Source organism: Tachyglossus aculeatus, chromosome 1 (assembly GCF_015852505.1).
Source record: "Tachyglossus aculeatus isolate mTacAcu1 chromosome 1, mTacAcu1.pri, whole genome shotgun sequence".
NCBI lineage: Eukaryota > Metazoa > Chordata > Mammalia > Monotremata > Tachyglossidae > Tachyglossus > Tachyglossus aculeatus.
The window spans coordinates 139,531,015-139,547,581 of record NC_052066.1 but is presented as its reverse complement, the minus strand read 5'-3'; the positions used below and the strand labels follow the sequence as shown (position 1 = coordinate 139,547,581).

General features: G+C 51.5%; 1 protein-coding gene across 4 annotated transcripts; it reads left to right on the top strand.

Moving 5' to 3' along the window:
* The first annotated feature begins 1,698 nt into the window (after positions 1-1,698).
* Positions 1,699-12,470, top strand: SRSF7 (serine and arginine rich splicing factor 7). Of its 4 annotated transcripts, none has more exons than XM_038767381.1 (8): positions 1,699-1,820; positions 8,092-8,272; positions 8,414-8,590; positions 9,537-9,611; positions 9,737-9,847; positions 10,604-10,657; positions 11,317-11,352; positions 12,131-12,470. In XM_038767381.1, exons 1-8 carry the CDS (start codon positions 1,793-1,795, stop codon positions 12,183-12,185), a joined length of 717 nt encoding a protein of 238 aa, XP_038623309.1. In that variant the 5' UTR covers positions 1,699-1,792; the 3' UTR covers positions 12,186-12,470. The 4 variants fall into 4 exon arrangements, with proteins under 4 accessions (XP_038623309.1, XP_038623392.1, XP_038623476.1 ...); XM_038767464.1 differs by having other exon boundaries at positions 1,700-1,820; positions 9,737-9,838; XM_038767548.1 differs by lacking the exon at positions 11,317-11,352 and having other exon boundaries at positions 1,701-1,820.
* Positions 12,471-16,567: the final 4,097 nt, after the last annotated feature.

The window sequence follows — 16,567 nt, the reverse complement described above, 5'->3', positions numbered from 1 at the left end:
AGGGGGGGTGGCGTTCCCACGGCAACGAGGCCCGCCCCCTCCTTTGTGCCGCGCGGGGCGGTCGGAGTGCGCAGGCGCGGCCGCGCCCCCCTTCCCCGCGCCCGGCAGCCCCTGCGGGGGACGGGAGGGGGCGTCCCCCTCCTTTGTGCCGAGCGTGGTGGCCGGAGCGCGCAGGCGCAGCCACGCCCCCTCCACGTGGAGCTATATAAAGCGGCGCCCCCTCCCCCTTCCGTCTGGCGTCCCCGAGGCGACGGGGGGGTCTTCCCCCGCCCCCCTCCTTTGTGCTGCGTGGGGCGGTCGGAGTGCGCAGGCGCGACAGCCCCTGCGGGGGGCGGCGTCCCCGTGGCAACGGGGCCCTTCCCCCGCCCCCTCCTTTGTGCCGCGCGGTGGGGTCGGAGCGCGCAGGCGCTGCCGCGCCCCCCTCCCCCTTGCCCGGAGTGCGCAGGCGCGGCCGCGCCCCCTCACCCTTGCCCGGAGTGCGCAGGCGCGGCCGCGCCCCCGCCCCTTGCCAGGAGTGCGCATGCGCGGCTGCAGGAGGGCGCTCCCCCGCCCCCTCCTTTGTGCTGCGCGTGGTGGTCGGAGCGCGCAGGCGCGGCCACGCCCCCTCCTCGTCGGGCTATATAAAGCGGCGTCCCCAAGGCGACGGGGAACTTCCCCCGCCCCCCACCTTTGTGTCGCGTGGGGCGCTCGGAGTGCGCAGGCGCGGCCGCCCCTGCGGGGGGCGGTGTCCCCGTGGCAACGGGGCCCTTCCCCCGCCCCCCTCCTTTGTGCCGCGCGGTGGGATCGGAGCGCGCAGGCGCAGCCGCGTACCCCTCCCCTTGCCCGGAGTGCGCAGGCGCGGCCGCGCCCCCTCCCCTTCCCCGGAGTGCGCCTGCGCGACCGCAGGGTGCGCGCCCCCCCCTCCTTTGTGCCGCGCGTGGTGGCCGGAGCGCGCAGGCGCGGCCACGCCCCCTCCCCCTGGGATCTATAAAGCGGCGCCCCCTCCCCCGCGGCGACGGGGAACTTCCCCCGCCCCCCACCTTTGTGCCGCGTGGGGCGGTCGGAGTGCGCAGGCGCGGGGGGCGGCGTCCCCATGGCAACAGGGCCCTTCCCCCGCCCCCGCCTTTGTGCCGAGCGGTGTGGTTGGAGCGCGGAGGCGCGGCCGCGCCCCCTCCCCTTGCCCGGAGTGCGCAGGCGCGGCCGCGCCCCCTCCCCCTCCCCCCTTGCCCGGAGCGCGCAGGCGCGGCCGCGCCCCCCTCCCCCTTGCCCGGAGCGCGCAGGCGCGGCCGCAGGGGGGCGCCCCCCTCCTTTGTGCCGCGCGTGGTGGTCGGAGCGCGCAGGCGCGGCCACGCCCCCTCCCCGTGGGCCTATATAAAGCGGCACCCCTCCCCCGCCCCGTCCGGCGTCCCCGAGGCGACGGGGAACTTCCCCCGCCCCCCACTTTTGTGCCGCGTAGGGCGGCCGCCCCTGCAGGGGGCGGCGTCCCCATGGCAACGGGGCCCTTCCCCCGCCCTCTCCTTTGTGCCGCGCGGGGCGGTCGGAGCGCGCAGGCGCGGCCGAGCCCCCCTTCCCCTTGCCCAGAGTGCGCATGCGCCGCTGCAGGGGAGCCGCGCGGGGCGGTCGTAGCGCGCAGGCGCGGCCCCGCCCCCTCCCCGGGGGGCCTATATAAAGCGGCGGGCGGCGCGGTGGGTGGCGCAGTCGGCGGCGGACGAGGAGGAGGGCGGAGCTGCTGCTGCTGCCGCTCCCCGGACCCACCCGGCCCCCAGGACCCGCGGACCCCCGGATCCGGCCGGCGGAGGAGCCCAGCGGTGCCATGTCGCGATACGGCCGATACGGAGGAGGTGAGGCGGACACCGGACCCATCCGCGTGCGTAATGGCGGAGGCACCGCACGGCTGCCATTTTGGGCTCCCCCTCCCCCTGCCCCGGGGGGGGCGGGGCCGGCCAGCCGTTGCAGCAGGGCGATGGAATGAATGAATGGTTGGATGGATGAATGAATGAATGAGTGCTGCCGCCCCGGCGCTCAGTACAGCCCAGTCGGCGCGATTCAGCCATCCAGTCCTCTTTATTGAGCACCTCTATATAGGTTTGTACGTATTCATTACTCTATTTATAATAATAATAGTAATGATGGCATTTGTTAAGCGCTTACTATGTGCCAAGCACTGTTCTAAGCGCCGGGGAGGTTACAAGGTGATCAGGTTGTCCCATGGGGGGGCTCACAGTTTTAATCCCCATTTTACAGATGAGGTCACTGAGGCCCAGAGAAGTGACTTGCCCAAAGTCACACAGCTGACAGTTGGCGGAGCCGGGATTTGAACCCATGACCTCGGACTCCAAAGCCCGTGCTCTTTCCACTGAGCCACGCCGCTTCTCTATTTTATTTTACTTGTATTTTATTTTATTATTTTAAAATACTATTTTATTTTATATTATTTTAAAATATTTTATTTTATCTTACTTGTACATATCTATTCTATTTATTTTATTTTGTTTAGACTGCGAGCCCACCTTTTAATAATGATGTTGGCATTTGTTAAGCGCTTACTATGTGCAGAGCACTGTTGTAAGCGCTGGGGGGATGCGAGCTGATCAAGTTGTCCCACGTGGGGCTCACAGTCTTAATTCCCCTTTTACAGATGAGGGAACTGAGGCGCAGAGAGGTGAAGTGACTTGCCCAAGGTCACACAGCAGACAGGTGGCGGAGTCGGGATTCGAACCCACGACCTCTGACTCCAAAGCCCGGGCTCTTTCCACTGAGCCACTCTGCCTTTTAGACCGTGAGCCCCCTGTTGGGTAGGGACTGTCTCTATGTGTTGCCAACTTGGACTTCCCAAGCGCTTAGTACAGCGCTCTGCACACAGCGCTCAATAAATACGATTGATGATGATTTTGTTAGTAATTTGGTTTTGTTGTCCGTCTCCCCCTTCTAGACTGTGAGCCCACTGCTGGGTAGGGACCGTCTCTAGATGTTGCCGACTTGGACTTCCCAAGCGCTTAGTACAGCGCTCAGCACACAGTAAGCGCTCAATAAATACGACTGATGGATTGAATGGATGACTGTATAGTCAGCGCTCCCATCCAGACGGTGGGGTGAATGAGTGAGTGGTGCCGCCCCGGCGCTCAGTACAGCCCAGTCGGCGCGATTCAGCCATCCGATCCTATTTATTGAGCCCCTGTATATATGTTTGTACATATTCATTACTCTGTTTATTTTACTTGTACATATCTATTCTATTTATTTTATTTTGTTGGTATGTTTGGTTTTGTTCTCTGTCTCCCCCTTCTAGACTGTGAGCCCACTGTTGGGTAGGGACCGTCTCTATATGTTGCCGACTTGGACTTCCCAAGCGCTTAGTACAGCGCTCAGCACACAGTAAGCGCTCAATAAATACGATTGATGGATTGAATGGATGAGTGTATAGTCAGCGCTCCCATCCAGACAATCAGTCGTATTTATTGAGCGCTTACTGTGTGCAGAGCGCTGTACTAAGCGCTTGGGAAGTGCAAGTCGGCAACCTATAGAGACGGTCCCTACCCAACAGCGGGCTCACAGTCTGAAAGGGGGAGACAGAGAACAAAACCAAACATACTAACAAAATAAAATAAATGTACAAGTAAAATAAATAAATAGAGTAATAAATATGTGCATACATACATACAGGTGCTGTGGGGAAGGGAGGGAGGTAAGATGGGGGGATGGAGAGGGGGAGAGGAAGGAAGGGGCTCAGGCTCGGGGGGTCGCGTAACTACAGCAACACAATCCGCAACAACGGTGGAGTGAGTGAATCCCAAGCGCCTAGTACAGTGCTCTGCACCCAGTAAGCGCTCCCATCCAGACGATGGAGTGAGTGAAATGAATTGTCCTTTCTCACCGTTTAGACTAGTGCTCGGCGTAGTCAGCGCTCCCATCCAGACGGTGGGATGAATGAATGAGTGGTGCCGCCCCGGCGCTCAGTACAGCCCAGTCGGCGCGATTCACCCAGCCGATCGTATTTATTGAGCGCTGACTCCGGAGCGCTGGGCTAATCAGTCATCCATCAATCGTATTTATTGAGCGCTTACTGTGTGCAGGGCACTGTACTAAGCGCTTGGGAAGCCCAAGTTGGCAACGTATAGAGACGGTCCCTACCCAACAGTGGGCTCACAGTCTAGAAGGGGGCTAAGCGCTGGGGAAGGACAAGTTGGCCCCTACGCAACAACGGTGGAGCGCATGAATCCCAAGCGCTTAGTACAGTGCTCTGCACACAGTAAGCGCTCCGTAAATACGATCGAGTGAATGAATGAATTGCCCTGTCTCACCGTTCAGACCAGTGCTTGGCGTACAGTCAGCGCTCCATCCAGACGATGGGATGAATGAATGAGTGGTGCCGCCCCGGCGCTTAGTACAGTGCTCCGCACACCGTCGGCGCTGTCGATGCGACGGAATGAATGAATTGTGCGTTCCCAGCGTTTAGACTAGTGCTTTGCACGGTCAGCGCTCCATCAAGACGATGGGATGGATGAATGAATGGATGGTCCCGTCCCAGTGCTTAGTACAGTGCTTTGCGTACCGTCAGCGCTCCATCCAGACGATGGGATGAATGAATGAATGGATGGTCCCGTCCCAGCGCTTAGTACAGTGCTCTGCGCACAGTCGGCGCTGTCAGTGCGTTGGAACAAATGAATGAATTGTCCTTTCTCACCGTTTAGACTAGTGCTTTGCGCAGTCAGAGCTTAAGATGATGGAATGAATGAATGAGTGGTGCTGCCCCAGCGCTTAGTACAGTGCTCCACGCACAGTCGGTGCTGTCGGTGCGATGGAGTGAATGAGTGAATTGTCCTTTCCCAGCGTTTAGACTAGTGCTTTGCGTACAGTCAGCGCTCCATCAAGACGATGGGACGAATGAATGAGTGGGATGAATGAATAAGTACTAAACCAGCATTTAGTACAGCGCTCCGCGCACAGTCGGCTCTGGCAATGTGAATGAACGAATGAATTGTCCTTTCCCAGCGTTTAGTCCAGTGCTTTGCACAGTCAGCGCTCTATCAAGACGATGGGATGAATGAATGGATGGTCCCGCCCCAGCGCTTAGTGCAGGGCTCCGCGCGCAGTCGGCGCTGTCGATGCGATTGAATGAATGAATGAATTGTGCTTTCCCAGCGTTTAGTCTAGCGCTTTGCGCAGTCAGCGCTCCATCAAGATGATGGGATGAATTGTCCTTTCCCAGCGCTTAGTGCAGCGCTATGTGCACAGGCAGCGCTCCATCAAGACGGTGGGATGAATGAATGAATTGTCCTGCCCCAGTGTTTAGTCCAATGCTTTGCACACAGTGAGTGCTCAATCAAGACGATGGAATGAATGAATTGTCCTTTCCCAGCGCTTAGTCCAGTGCTCTGCCCATAGTCAGGGCTCCACAAATGCGATTGAATGAATTGTCCTCTCCCCAGCGCTTAGTCCAGTGCTCTGCGCACAGAAAGCGCTCAATCAAGACGATGGAATGAATGAATGAATTGCCCTACCCAAGCGCTTAGTCCAGTGCCCTGCACCCAGTAAGCGCCCAGTCAAGACGATGGAGTGAAGGAATTGTACTCTCCCCAGCGCTTAGTCCAGTGCTCTGCGCACAATCAAGACGATGGAATAAATGAATTGCCCTGCCCCAGCGCTTAGTGCAGTGCTCTGCACACAGAAAACGCTTAATACGATGGAATGAATGAATGAATGAGTGAACCCTGTATGTGTTGCTACTGTTGGCAGCCTGCGCATGCGCGTTCCCGCTCTCAGGCCGCCCCCTCCCCCGTCTGCTTTGGGGGCGGGGCGGGCTCCTCATTCATTCATTCATTCATTCAACGTGTTTATCGAGCGCTGATTGGGTGCAGAACGCCGGACTAAGCCCTTGGGAAGTACAGTTCATTCATTCAATCCTATTTATTGAGCGCTTACTGTGTGCAGAGCCCTGGCCTAAGCACTTGGAAAGTACAATTCGGCAACAGATACTCATTCATTCAACCGTATCTTTTGAGCGCTTACTGTGTGCAGAGCACTGTACTAAGCGCTTGGGAAGTCCAAGTTGGCAACATATAGAGACGGTCCCTACCCAACAGCGGGCTCACAGTCTAGAAGGGGGGAGACAGGCATCCAAGCAGGTAAACAGGCCTCAGTAGCATCAAAAGAGCTCTTGCTTACTGTGTGTGCAGAGCACTGGACTAAGCGCTTGGAAAGTACAATTCGGCAACAGATAGAGACAGTCCCTAGCCAACAAAGGGCTCACAGTCTGGAAGGGGGAGACAGACAACACAACAAGTAGCCAGGCATCAATAGCATCAAAACAGCTCTTGCTTACTGTGTGCAGAGCGCTGGGCTAAGCGCTTCGGAAGTACAATTTGGCAACAGAGAGACTGAATGAGAGAGAATGAATGAATTCATTCATTCAGTCGTGTTTATTGAGCGCTTACTGTGTGCAGAGCACTGGACTAAGCGCTTGAAAAGTACAATTTGGCGACATATAGATAGGGTCCCTACCCAACAGCGGGCTCACAGTCTAGAAGGGGGAAGACGGATGACAAAACAAGTAGGTAGGCCTCAATAGCATCAAAAGAGTGCTCGATAACTGTGTGCAGAGCGCTGAACTAAGCGCTAGGAAAGCACAGTTCGGCAACAGATAGAGACAATCCCTGCTCACCAACGGGCTCAAGTCTAGAAGGGGGGAAACAGACGACAAAATAAGTAGGCCTCAGTAGCATCAAAAGAGCACTTGCTGACTGTGCAGAGCACTGGACTAAGCGCTTGGAAAGCGCAATTAGGCAACAGATAGGGACAGTCCCTGCGTAACAACGGGTTCACAGTCTAGAAGGGGGGAGACAGACAACAAAACAAAACATGGAGACAGGCCTCAATTGCATCAAAATAGATCAATAGAATCAGAGCCCCCCACCACCCCTCCACGGGGACCAGTCCGACGAGTGCCAAATCAGCCCCACCCTGGCAGGCACACCACCGACTTTCCAAGCGCTTAGTCCAGTGCTCTGCACACAGTAAGCGCTCAATAAATACGATGGAATGAATGAATGATCCCCACGCTGGCCCCGGTCTGCCGTCTGACCTTGGCCAAGCCGCTCGGCTTCTCCGCCTCTGCTGACAAATGGGGATGTGAGGACTTGGGAGCCCCACGTGGGACAACCCGATTACCTTGTAGCTCCCCCAGAACAGTGATTGCCACATAGTAAGCACTTAACAAAGACCATCATCATTAGCCCAGAGTGCCCGGGGCGAGCAGCCCCTCCCATCCGGTTGGGAATTAAATCCCAAAGCCCGTGCCAGTTGTCCAAGTGGAGCGGGAACTCGGCCTTCTCACCCCTCCCCAGGGAAAGTGCATTTGGGATAAAACCGATTTTGGAAATGAAGCCCCAGAGGACACCGACCGTCCAGGGAGAGGGGGAAGTGCACTGGGTTTGGGGAACCCGAAATGACAAGTGATAAATCGGTCCTGTTGATAAGCATCTCCCTCTCTGTAAGCTCGTTGTTGCCGGGCAGGGAATACCTATGCCAACTGCAAGGTTGTATTCTCCCAAGCGCTCTGTACAATCAATCAATCAGTTGTATTTATTGAGCGCTTACTGTGTGCAGAGCACTGTACTAAGCGCTTGGGAAGTACAAGCTGGCAACATAGAGAGACAGTCCCTACCCAACAGTGGGCTCACAGTCTAGAAGGGGGAGACAGAACAAAACCAAACATACTAACAAAATAAATAGAATAGATTGGTAAAAGTAAAATAAATAGAGTAATAAATATGTACAAACATATATACAGGTGCTGTGGGGAAGGGAAGGAGGTAAGATGCGGGGGATGGAGAGGGGGAGAGGAAGGAAGGGGCTCAGTCTGGGAAGGCCTCCTGGAGGAGGTGAGCTCTCAGTAGGGCCTTGAAGGGAGGAAGAGAGCTAGCTTAGTACAGTGCTCTGTATATTTTAATGGGTGTTCATTGGGACACGGTGATTCTCTGATCTGTTGAAGCGTGCGCGCTCGTGCCTAGACGTGAAAGGCGTTTAGTGTTGATAAAAGTTGAATTTGAAACCACGGCCAGGGAACGGTACCCGGGGGCCTTGTCGGGTTTAACGGGCTTTGTATCTCCACAGAGACCAAAGTGTACGTAGGTAACCTGGGAACTGGTGCAGGTAAAGGAGAATTAGAAAGAGCATTCAGTTACTACGGACCCCTAAGGACCGTGTGGATTGCAAGAAATCCTCCAGGATTCGCCTTCGTGGAGTTCGAAGACCCCCGAGATGCCGAAGATGCGGTCCGAGGACTGGACGGAAAGTACGTCCAGAGCCGCCCCCTTCGCGGGACCGGACGATCGTCCCGACCGGTATCGCGGAGCCGGGTCTCCCCTCCCTCTTCCCGTCGGTCGGTGAGGCCGGTCGCGCCGTGCCTAACGCGCCCGCCTCTTTGCCGTCGCAGGGTGATCTGTGGTTCCCGAGTGAGAGTCGAGCTGTCGACCGGTATGCCCCGTCGTTCTCGTTACGATAGACCGCCTGCCCGGCGCCCATTTGATCCTAACGATAGATGCTATGAGTGTGGAGAGAAAGGTCATTATGCTTATGATTGTCACCGCTATAGCCGTCGCAGGAGAAGCAGGTACGTCTTTAAGAACGAAACGGTCGGTCCGCAAAAGTTAATCGGGTGCAATTCTGTTGACAAAGAAGAGAATGTCTTTTTTTTTTTTAAATTACTATTATTATCATTACTGTTATGATTATTATTATTTGACTTAAAGATAAAAAGCTTTGCTGTTATGTAATTGTAGAGGTGTGTTTTTACAGTTTGTGTTTAATTTCTTAAAATGTTAATATATTAATAATCAACCTGGTCAAAACCTTTCAGGTTTCTTCGTTTGAGTCAGTCGCCTTGATTCAGAATGTCACGAGCCTTAAGATATCATGCTGAGGCGCCTTGCAAATCCGACAATTAAGATCCTCCTAGACCTTGAGGTGATCAGCATAAGAGGCCAGATCCCCTCGAGCCATCTACACCTAGCTTCACCTTATTTAAAGGGCAGAAAATTTGAGACGGGTGATCGCCGTAACAGTAAATTTGGCTTTCAATTGGGGCCCCCCCCCCCTCCGGTTTAGAAAGAGGAACAGCAGATTGACCACATGCCCATCTAGACAAATCTTCTTGCGTCAATCAAGCCTCACCTGGCTCATGTGGCTGTCAGTTTGATCGTCGTTAGATTGAAGAAAACATCTAGATGCAGCGATCGGCTATAGATACTTCTAGACCGTCTAGATCTGCTAGACCTTGGGCCAAAGAGGGTCGACCTGCAAACTTGCAAGGTTTATTTTAAATACACATTACGGTGCTTTCTATTTTCGTGTAATTCTAAAATGTCATTTAACGAATCTTTTCTAGGTAGTTTAAAAAAAAAAAAAAATACTCAACCGATAATAGGCCCAGAGTCTGTTTCCAACTGAACAGACACTAAGTTAAATAGTGGTCTGAAATTTGGTTTCAGCAGAGGCACACAAGCAGCGGCAGGCTAGAATGGTCTTCTGACACTTGTTTTTCCTAAATTGGAAAATAGGTCACGGTCTAGATCGCATTCCAGGTCCAGAGGCAGGAGGTATTCTCGCTCGCGGAGCCGGAGCCGTGGGAGGAGGTGAGAGAGCCGCTTGTTACCTCTTATTTCGGGAAAGACGGAAACGAGGGCGCGCCTCCCCTTCCCCTCTCCCCCTCCCGCCCCCGATCCCTGCCAACTCGAGGAATTCCCCCCTGTCTTTGCAGGTCGAGATCGGCGTCTCCTCGCCGCTCGAGGTCAGCGTCGCCTCGCCGATCTAGATCCGCCTCGCCCCGCAGGTCGAGATCCGGCTCTCTAAAAAGATCAAGGTATTTCGAGTATGTTGAAAAACCTCTTGTCATATTTACTACTTCCTTCAAATAACCTTGCCCCTGTCAGTTTGTTAGGCGGGACCCGCTCCTGTCACGCAGCCAGTAGAAAGCCGAAAGTCCCAGCCCCGGCCGCGTTTGTTCTCTCCAGGGGTGGCTACGGGGGAGCTTGAAAAGGCGCATGCCGGCAGTTTATTTGGGACTCCGTAGGAGTGACTATATTTGGTTGCCGTGACTGATGAGGGGGAAAAAAACGGTCTCTGCTCCTCCAAGGGGCATTCGGAGCGGTGTTGTAACTGCCAGGGGTGGGATGGGGAGGGAAACGTAGCGGGCTTTGGTCCGGGCATTCGGAGCGGTGGTGTTACTGCCAGGGGGAGGGAAACATAGTGGGATTTGGTCCGGTTATTGGACAGACTGTCATGCTAAGTGGGACGCAAAGTAGGGTACTCTGACAAGAAATTATAGGTAGCATAGAAGTGTCTCCTAGAACCAAAGTTCAAGGTGGCTCATGCAGCCACATTCCCATTTTCATTCATTCATTCATTCAATCGTATTTGAGCGCTTACTGTGTGCAGAGCACTGCAGTAAGCACTTGGGAAGTACAATTTGGCAACATAGAGATGGTCTCTACCCAACTAGACCGTAGGGATCGCATCTACCAAGTGCTCAGTCCAGCGTTTTGCACTCAGTAATACCGTTTCTTGATTTGAGGTGACTTGCCATCCCTTAAACGTGCTTTCTCCTCCCCTCTCTCCCCGACCCCAGGTCCCGATCAAGATCGAGGTCCAGATCTAGGTCTATTTCCCGGCCAAGGAGCAGGTAAGTACACAAATACTTTTCCTCGTACACTTGGTATCTGTAGAGCACCCATCTCTAAAGAGCTCAAAGTGCTTTTGACTTTTTCAACTGATTAACTCAGCTCTCTCAACACGGAATTTTAGGTTGGAAAATGAAAGGGCCTGGTAAGGGACTGTCGAGTGAAAGCACTGAATTGTTACAGGGAAACGAGTTGTGGCCTCTAAATTTGGGAAATTCTTACGGATGGGCATCAAAAAATCACTCATCTTGGAGTAAATGCTTCAGGATTTTTTTTTCTTTTCTTTTTTAAGGAGGATAGAGGCATTGCAGGCTTTTTTAACTTGCCCTGTGTGCCTTGAGCTCTCCTAGTCCATCCCTGGGTGAAGAACGAAAATTGCACCCTGCGAACAAATCCAATCAGCCGTAGTCAACAGAGGTTCCCATTAAAATCCTGGCTGTCAATTGAGATTAAAGATAAATTGGACATTGGAAGTGGAGGCGGCACCTCGACTTTTTTCCCCTCCTAGCTAGTAATCGCTAAACCTTTTTTTAAGCCTCTAGTCCTGTGGATTTTTAGACCATGGTGGACCTAATCTATTAATGGATTCATCTCAAGGTCTCCTAACTAGGACTGGTTTCGGTACCTTTCTATCTTAATAGAATTTTTCATGTTTTGACAGCCAGTCAAAGTCCAGATCACCAACTCCAAAGAGAAGGTAAGTTGAACTCCCTTCCTCTAGAATGTGGCTGGTATTTTTCAGGGCAGGCGACTTGAAGGTCACGATTTTCAAGGGTTTCGTGCGGCATACATTTTGCTGCCTTTGAGCTCTTTGGACGATGGGTGCTGTATAGATCCAAAGTGATACTATTTATAAGATATTGCACATTGGAATGGAATTTTTTGCTTTCCAAGTGATGACTTACGTGGGGTCAGGCCTCTTCTATGCCTGACTTAATGGATAATGAGTTACTCTGAAAAGGAGACATGAAAGATGTCAGGAACAAAGTAGGAGGGATAATGGAGGATGCGTTCTTTGGCTCTTATCCGCAGATTATTTAGAACGGGACCTGGGATCGTTAAAATGGGCTCTTTTAACTAAGCTTTCATTAGACCGGCTTAACTTTCACCTCTGCTTTTCTTGCTATGACTTGCTTTATCGTATCCCTGGTTGTTTTGAAACGAGCCATTCCTGCACATCATCCATCAATTCTCCTACACTCCTGGCTACAGGAGGGGAAAACATGTTCTAGTTTTCCATCAAGGGTGTAAAAATGCCTTAACTAACCTTGTTCACATTACAGCTTATAAGGAAAGTCCAACGTGGTGTTGAGGCTTTACTAAAAGGAAACTGCGATGCAAAAACTACCACTGCCCGATGGCGCGACTTCTTGACTTTTGTTGAATTCTGGGGTAGCGAATGGTCTGGGGGGGCTGATTTCTACTGCTTGAGCCTGAAGCTGGTACGCTAACTCTCCTGTTGATTCTCTTTTCAGTCGTTCTCCATCAGGAAGTCCCCGCAGGAGTGCAAGTCCCGAAAGAATGGACTAAAATTGTGAAATTCCACCTTTTAGGAAGAAAGCTATTTTGTTTACATTATTATAAGGGATTTTTGTGGTGTCTGTAAATGTAAGGACTTGGTCCTAGAAGGGTATTTCAACCATCTAACAATCAAAAGAAACGGATCTGGATAGTCTAAGCTCTGTAAATTCACATCAGTAGGGTAGTGTACATTTTTTTGTTGTTGTTGTATGTATTAACATCCTATGATCTGCAAATGTGGGATTTTTTTATTGGCACATTTTAAAAATAAAAATGTGTATTTCTAACTAGATTCCAATCTGTTGTCACCGCTCTTAACCCTTCTTTAACCTGGAATCTTGAAGTTTAGCGAGGTACACGTTGAAAACGGAGCGCGTTCCAAGTCCGGGCAACGCAAAGGACGGAGGATGAGTTCCGATTTTGGGCTCAAACACAGCAGTGACCGACCGGTCTTGGAAAATCCACTCGGTGTGATCGGTGTGTCCGATCTAGAAGGGCTCAGTAGGCAAAGGTCACTAAAAATGGCATCTCTCTCAGTTGTGATGGAGCAGTTTTGGTATCTCAGGAATGTCCAACTTTAGCCTTCACAAAACAGCAAACCACGTGCTCTTCAAGGTCATTTTAACTCAGGACTAAATAGTAAGACCTAAACCAGCTTGGCAAAATTAGTCCAAATACCTCCCCACACTGAGGTGCAAAAGTCTTCCCCTTAGTCCACAAAAACATATTACCGGTTTGCTGCCAGGCTGGTGTAAGCCCAGGTAAACTGAAGATTTTAAAAGGTTAGAGCACATAACGGCTACGCTCATTTTTCCCATTATTTTTCCACACTCGACATTACATTTTTGTTTTAGCGTGGCTTGGGTCTCTAGGGTGTGGAATTCATCGAAGTGCACACCGGTTTCTTCATTCGGTGTAAAGAGCTGCAACTTTAATCCATATTGGTTCCTTCGGGGCTGTTTTCAGAACAGGCAAACGGCCCGCGGTTGCCACCCTGCTGCACCCTGGTTTTTTTTCAGGTTTGACGGCTCTGCGTAATCGTCCTGTCCACTGTGAGTAACAGAATTACAGCGGGAGGAGTAGCCAGGAGTCATAAGGTCCTTTGATTTGCTAAAGTATCGTACTTGAGACATTCCTACTATCCAGAGGCTAAGACAGAGCTTCATTCAGTATTTTGAGTGTTGATGGATTGAGCGGTGTAACTGGTTCTACAGCCACCCACGATGGTGTCAGCAGGCTCTTCGGTTGCGTTTCATCAGCTTCGACTGTTCCGTACTGTCTCGAGACAGACCTCAACAAAATCTCCAGAGACCAAAAAAAAACCCAGTGCTGCTCTATTTTTGGAAAAGCCGGAGATTCTGGGAGTGTTGGAAGAGTCCTGCCATGATGTTTTCTTCATGTGGATTGGCTGGAACGTAATGTTTCTCGTAATGTGGATACGGGGCAATCCAAGTCAGGCAAGTAGGTGGGTCAGAAGAAAGTTTTACACATGAAAGAGCGCAACCTTTGTGCCGTAGAACTGACAGGCTCGAATTTCGCTTTGGGTTCTGGAAAACCAAGACGGTAAGCCCTAGTGACCCTGAACCCCTTAATACCTTAGTATGTTTGGTTTTGTTCTCTGTCTCCCCCCTTTTAGACTGTGAGCCCACTGTTGGGTAGGGACTGTCTCTATATGTTGCCGTCTTGTACTGCCCAAGCGCTTAGTACAGTGCTCTGCACACAGTAAGCGCTCAATAAATGCGATTGATTAATGAGTTGGACGTGTTTCCGTGGAGCTGGCCTGCTGCTAAAGTAAGCCCACGGGTAAACTCGGTCCTTGAGATGTAAGGACCGTGAGACTCTGTACCTCAGTTCATCATCATCAATCATATTTATTGAGCGCTTACTGTGTGCAGAGCACTGTACTAAGCGCTTGGGAAGTACAAGTTGGCAACATACAGAGACGGTCCCTACCCAACAGTGGGTTCAGTTCCATCATCTACAACACCTACTTTGTCTTCTAGACTGCGAGCCCACTGTTGGGTAGGGACCGTCTCTATATGTTGCCAACCTGTACTTCCCAAGCGCTTAGTCCAGTGCTCTGCACACAGTAAGTGCTCAATAAATACGACTGAATGAATGGAAGCCCCATGTGGGACCTGATTTAGGGTAAGTGCTTAAATATTATTTGTCCTGGGTGCCCTGAGGCGTGGATGATGGCTAGGTTTGATGCTAGGTTCCTGCAGCTTCTCAGATGGGTTGGGAAGGAGTGGTGTCAATTGATGAGGGACCTGTGAATGATAATGGAGAAGCAGCGTGGCTCAGTGGAAAGAGCCCTGGCTTGGGAGGCAGAGGTCATGGGTTCAAATCCCGGCTCCGCCAACTGTCAGCTGGGTGACTTGGGGCAAGTCACTTCTGTGCCTCAGTGACCTCATCTGTAAAATGGGGATTAAAACCGTGAGCCCCCCCGTGGGACAACCCAATCACCTTGTAACCTCCCCAGTGCTTTGCACATAAGTGCTTAACAAATATGATCGTTATTATAATCGCACCCACCTTCCCACACTCAGCCATTGGCGTAATCAGCTTGAGGCCTGATTTGAAATGGGGACCCATCTGTTGATAGATTCATTGTCGTATTTATTGAGTGCTTACTGTGTGCAGAGCACTGTACTAAGCGCTTGGGAAGGACAAATCGGGAACATATAGATAGGCCGGCACTTGATAAATGCTTAACTGCTACTGTAGATATATTTTTGATCCTTACTGACCACTTAATATGTGTGGAGTACTGTCCTTATAGACTGAGAGCCCGTTGTTGAGTAGGGACCATCTCTATATGTTGCCAACTTGTAGTTCCCAAGCGCTTAGTACAGTGATCTGCGCACAGTAAGCGCTCAATAAATACGATTGAATGCATGAGTGAATGAAGTAAAATGCTTGGAAGTGTACAATCCAGGGCTCAGTGCCCATAACAAACTTAGTTTCTAAAGGTATTGTTGTATCCTAAGTGTCTGAAGATATTTGCTAAGGTTTATGAATTCAAAGTTGTGTACTGAAATGAGGGTTCCTGGGTTACTCAAGTTCATTGGCGGCTGGCTTTCTGATGGAATGTTGTTTTGGATTTCCCTTCGAGAAGCAGCGTGGCTCCGTGGAAAGAGCCCGAGCTTGGGAGTCAGAGGTCATGGGTTCAAATCCCAGCTCCTCCACTTATCAGCTGTGTGACTTTGGGCAAGTCACTTGCCTCTGTGCCTCAGTTCCCTCATCTGGAAAATGGGGATGAAGACCGGGAGCCCCACGTGGAACAACCTGATCAGCTGGTATCCTCCCCAGCGCTTGGAATGGTGCTTTGCACGTAGTAAGCGCTTAACAAATGCCATTATTATTCAATCAATCAATTGTATTGAGTGCTTACTGTGTGCTAAGCACTTGGGAAGTACAAGTTGAGCGCTTACTGTGTGCAGAACACTACTAAGCACTTCAGAAGTACGAGTTGGCAACATACAGACAATCCCTACGCAACAGTGGGCTCACAGTCTAGAAGGGGGAGACAGAGACCAAAACCAAACATATTAACAAAATAAAATAAATTTGTACAAGTAAAATAGAGTAATACATACATACACACATATACATATATACAGGTGCTGTGGCGAAGGGAAGGAGGTAAGATGGGGGTGGGGGATGGAGATGGTCCCTACCCAACAGTGGGCTCACAGTCTAGAAGAATTATTATCATTTTTATTGTGCAAATGCTGCCGGTAAAATTTGGCAAGAGTATCCTGATTGGAAAATATTTCTGAAGGGAAATTCCACTGAAATGAAAGGCTACGATCAGCTTTTTCCCTGCTGGACTAACCGGGCTGCCTGTCAGTTTGCCATGATATCAGTTGGCTGCAAATGAATAATAATAATAATGGTATTTATCAAGCGCTTACTATGTACAAAGCACTGTTCTAAGTGCTGGGGAGTTTACAAGGTGATCAGGAAGAAGCATGGGTTTGGGGGGATTTTTGTGATCAAGAAGCTTGAGACCTAAGTTGTTTGCCAAGTCCTGAACTGTTCACCTTTAGTAATAATAATAATAATGATGGCATTTATTAAGTGCTTACTATGTGCAAAGCACTGTTCTAAGCGCTGGGGAGTTTACAAGGTGATCAGGTTGTCCCATGGGCTCACAGTCTTAATCCCCATTTTCCAGATGAGGGAACTGAGGCCCAGAGAAGTGAAGTGACTTACCCAAAGTCACACAGCTGACAGTTGGCGGAGCTGGGATTTGAACCCATGACCTCTGACTCCAAAGCCCGGGCTCTTTCCAGTGAGCCACGCTGCTGGATCCAACGAGTAGAAATACCTGGTCCGATTGCTTGTCACCGCTCCTTTGACCCCGGCCAGCTCGGCCAAGGCAGAAG

Excerpts from the sequence above, each read along its gene's own strand:
- SRSF7 (XM_038767381.1), top strand. The coding sequence starts at position 1,793 with ATGTCGCGATACGGCCGATACGGAGGAG. Across the intron at positions 1,821-8,091 it reads ATACGGCCGATACGGAGGAG|AGACCAAAGTGTACGTAGGT; the intron begins GTGAGGCGGACA and ends GTATCTCCACAG. Across the intron at positions 9,848-10,603 it reads AAAAGATCAAGGTATTTCGA|GTCCCGATCAAGATCGAGGT; the intron begins GTATGTTGAAAA and ends CCCCGACCCCAG.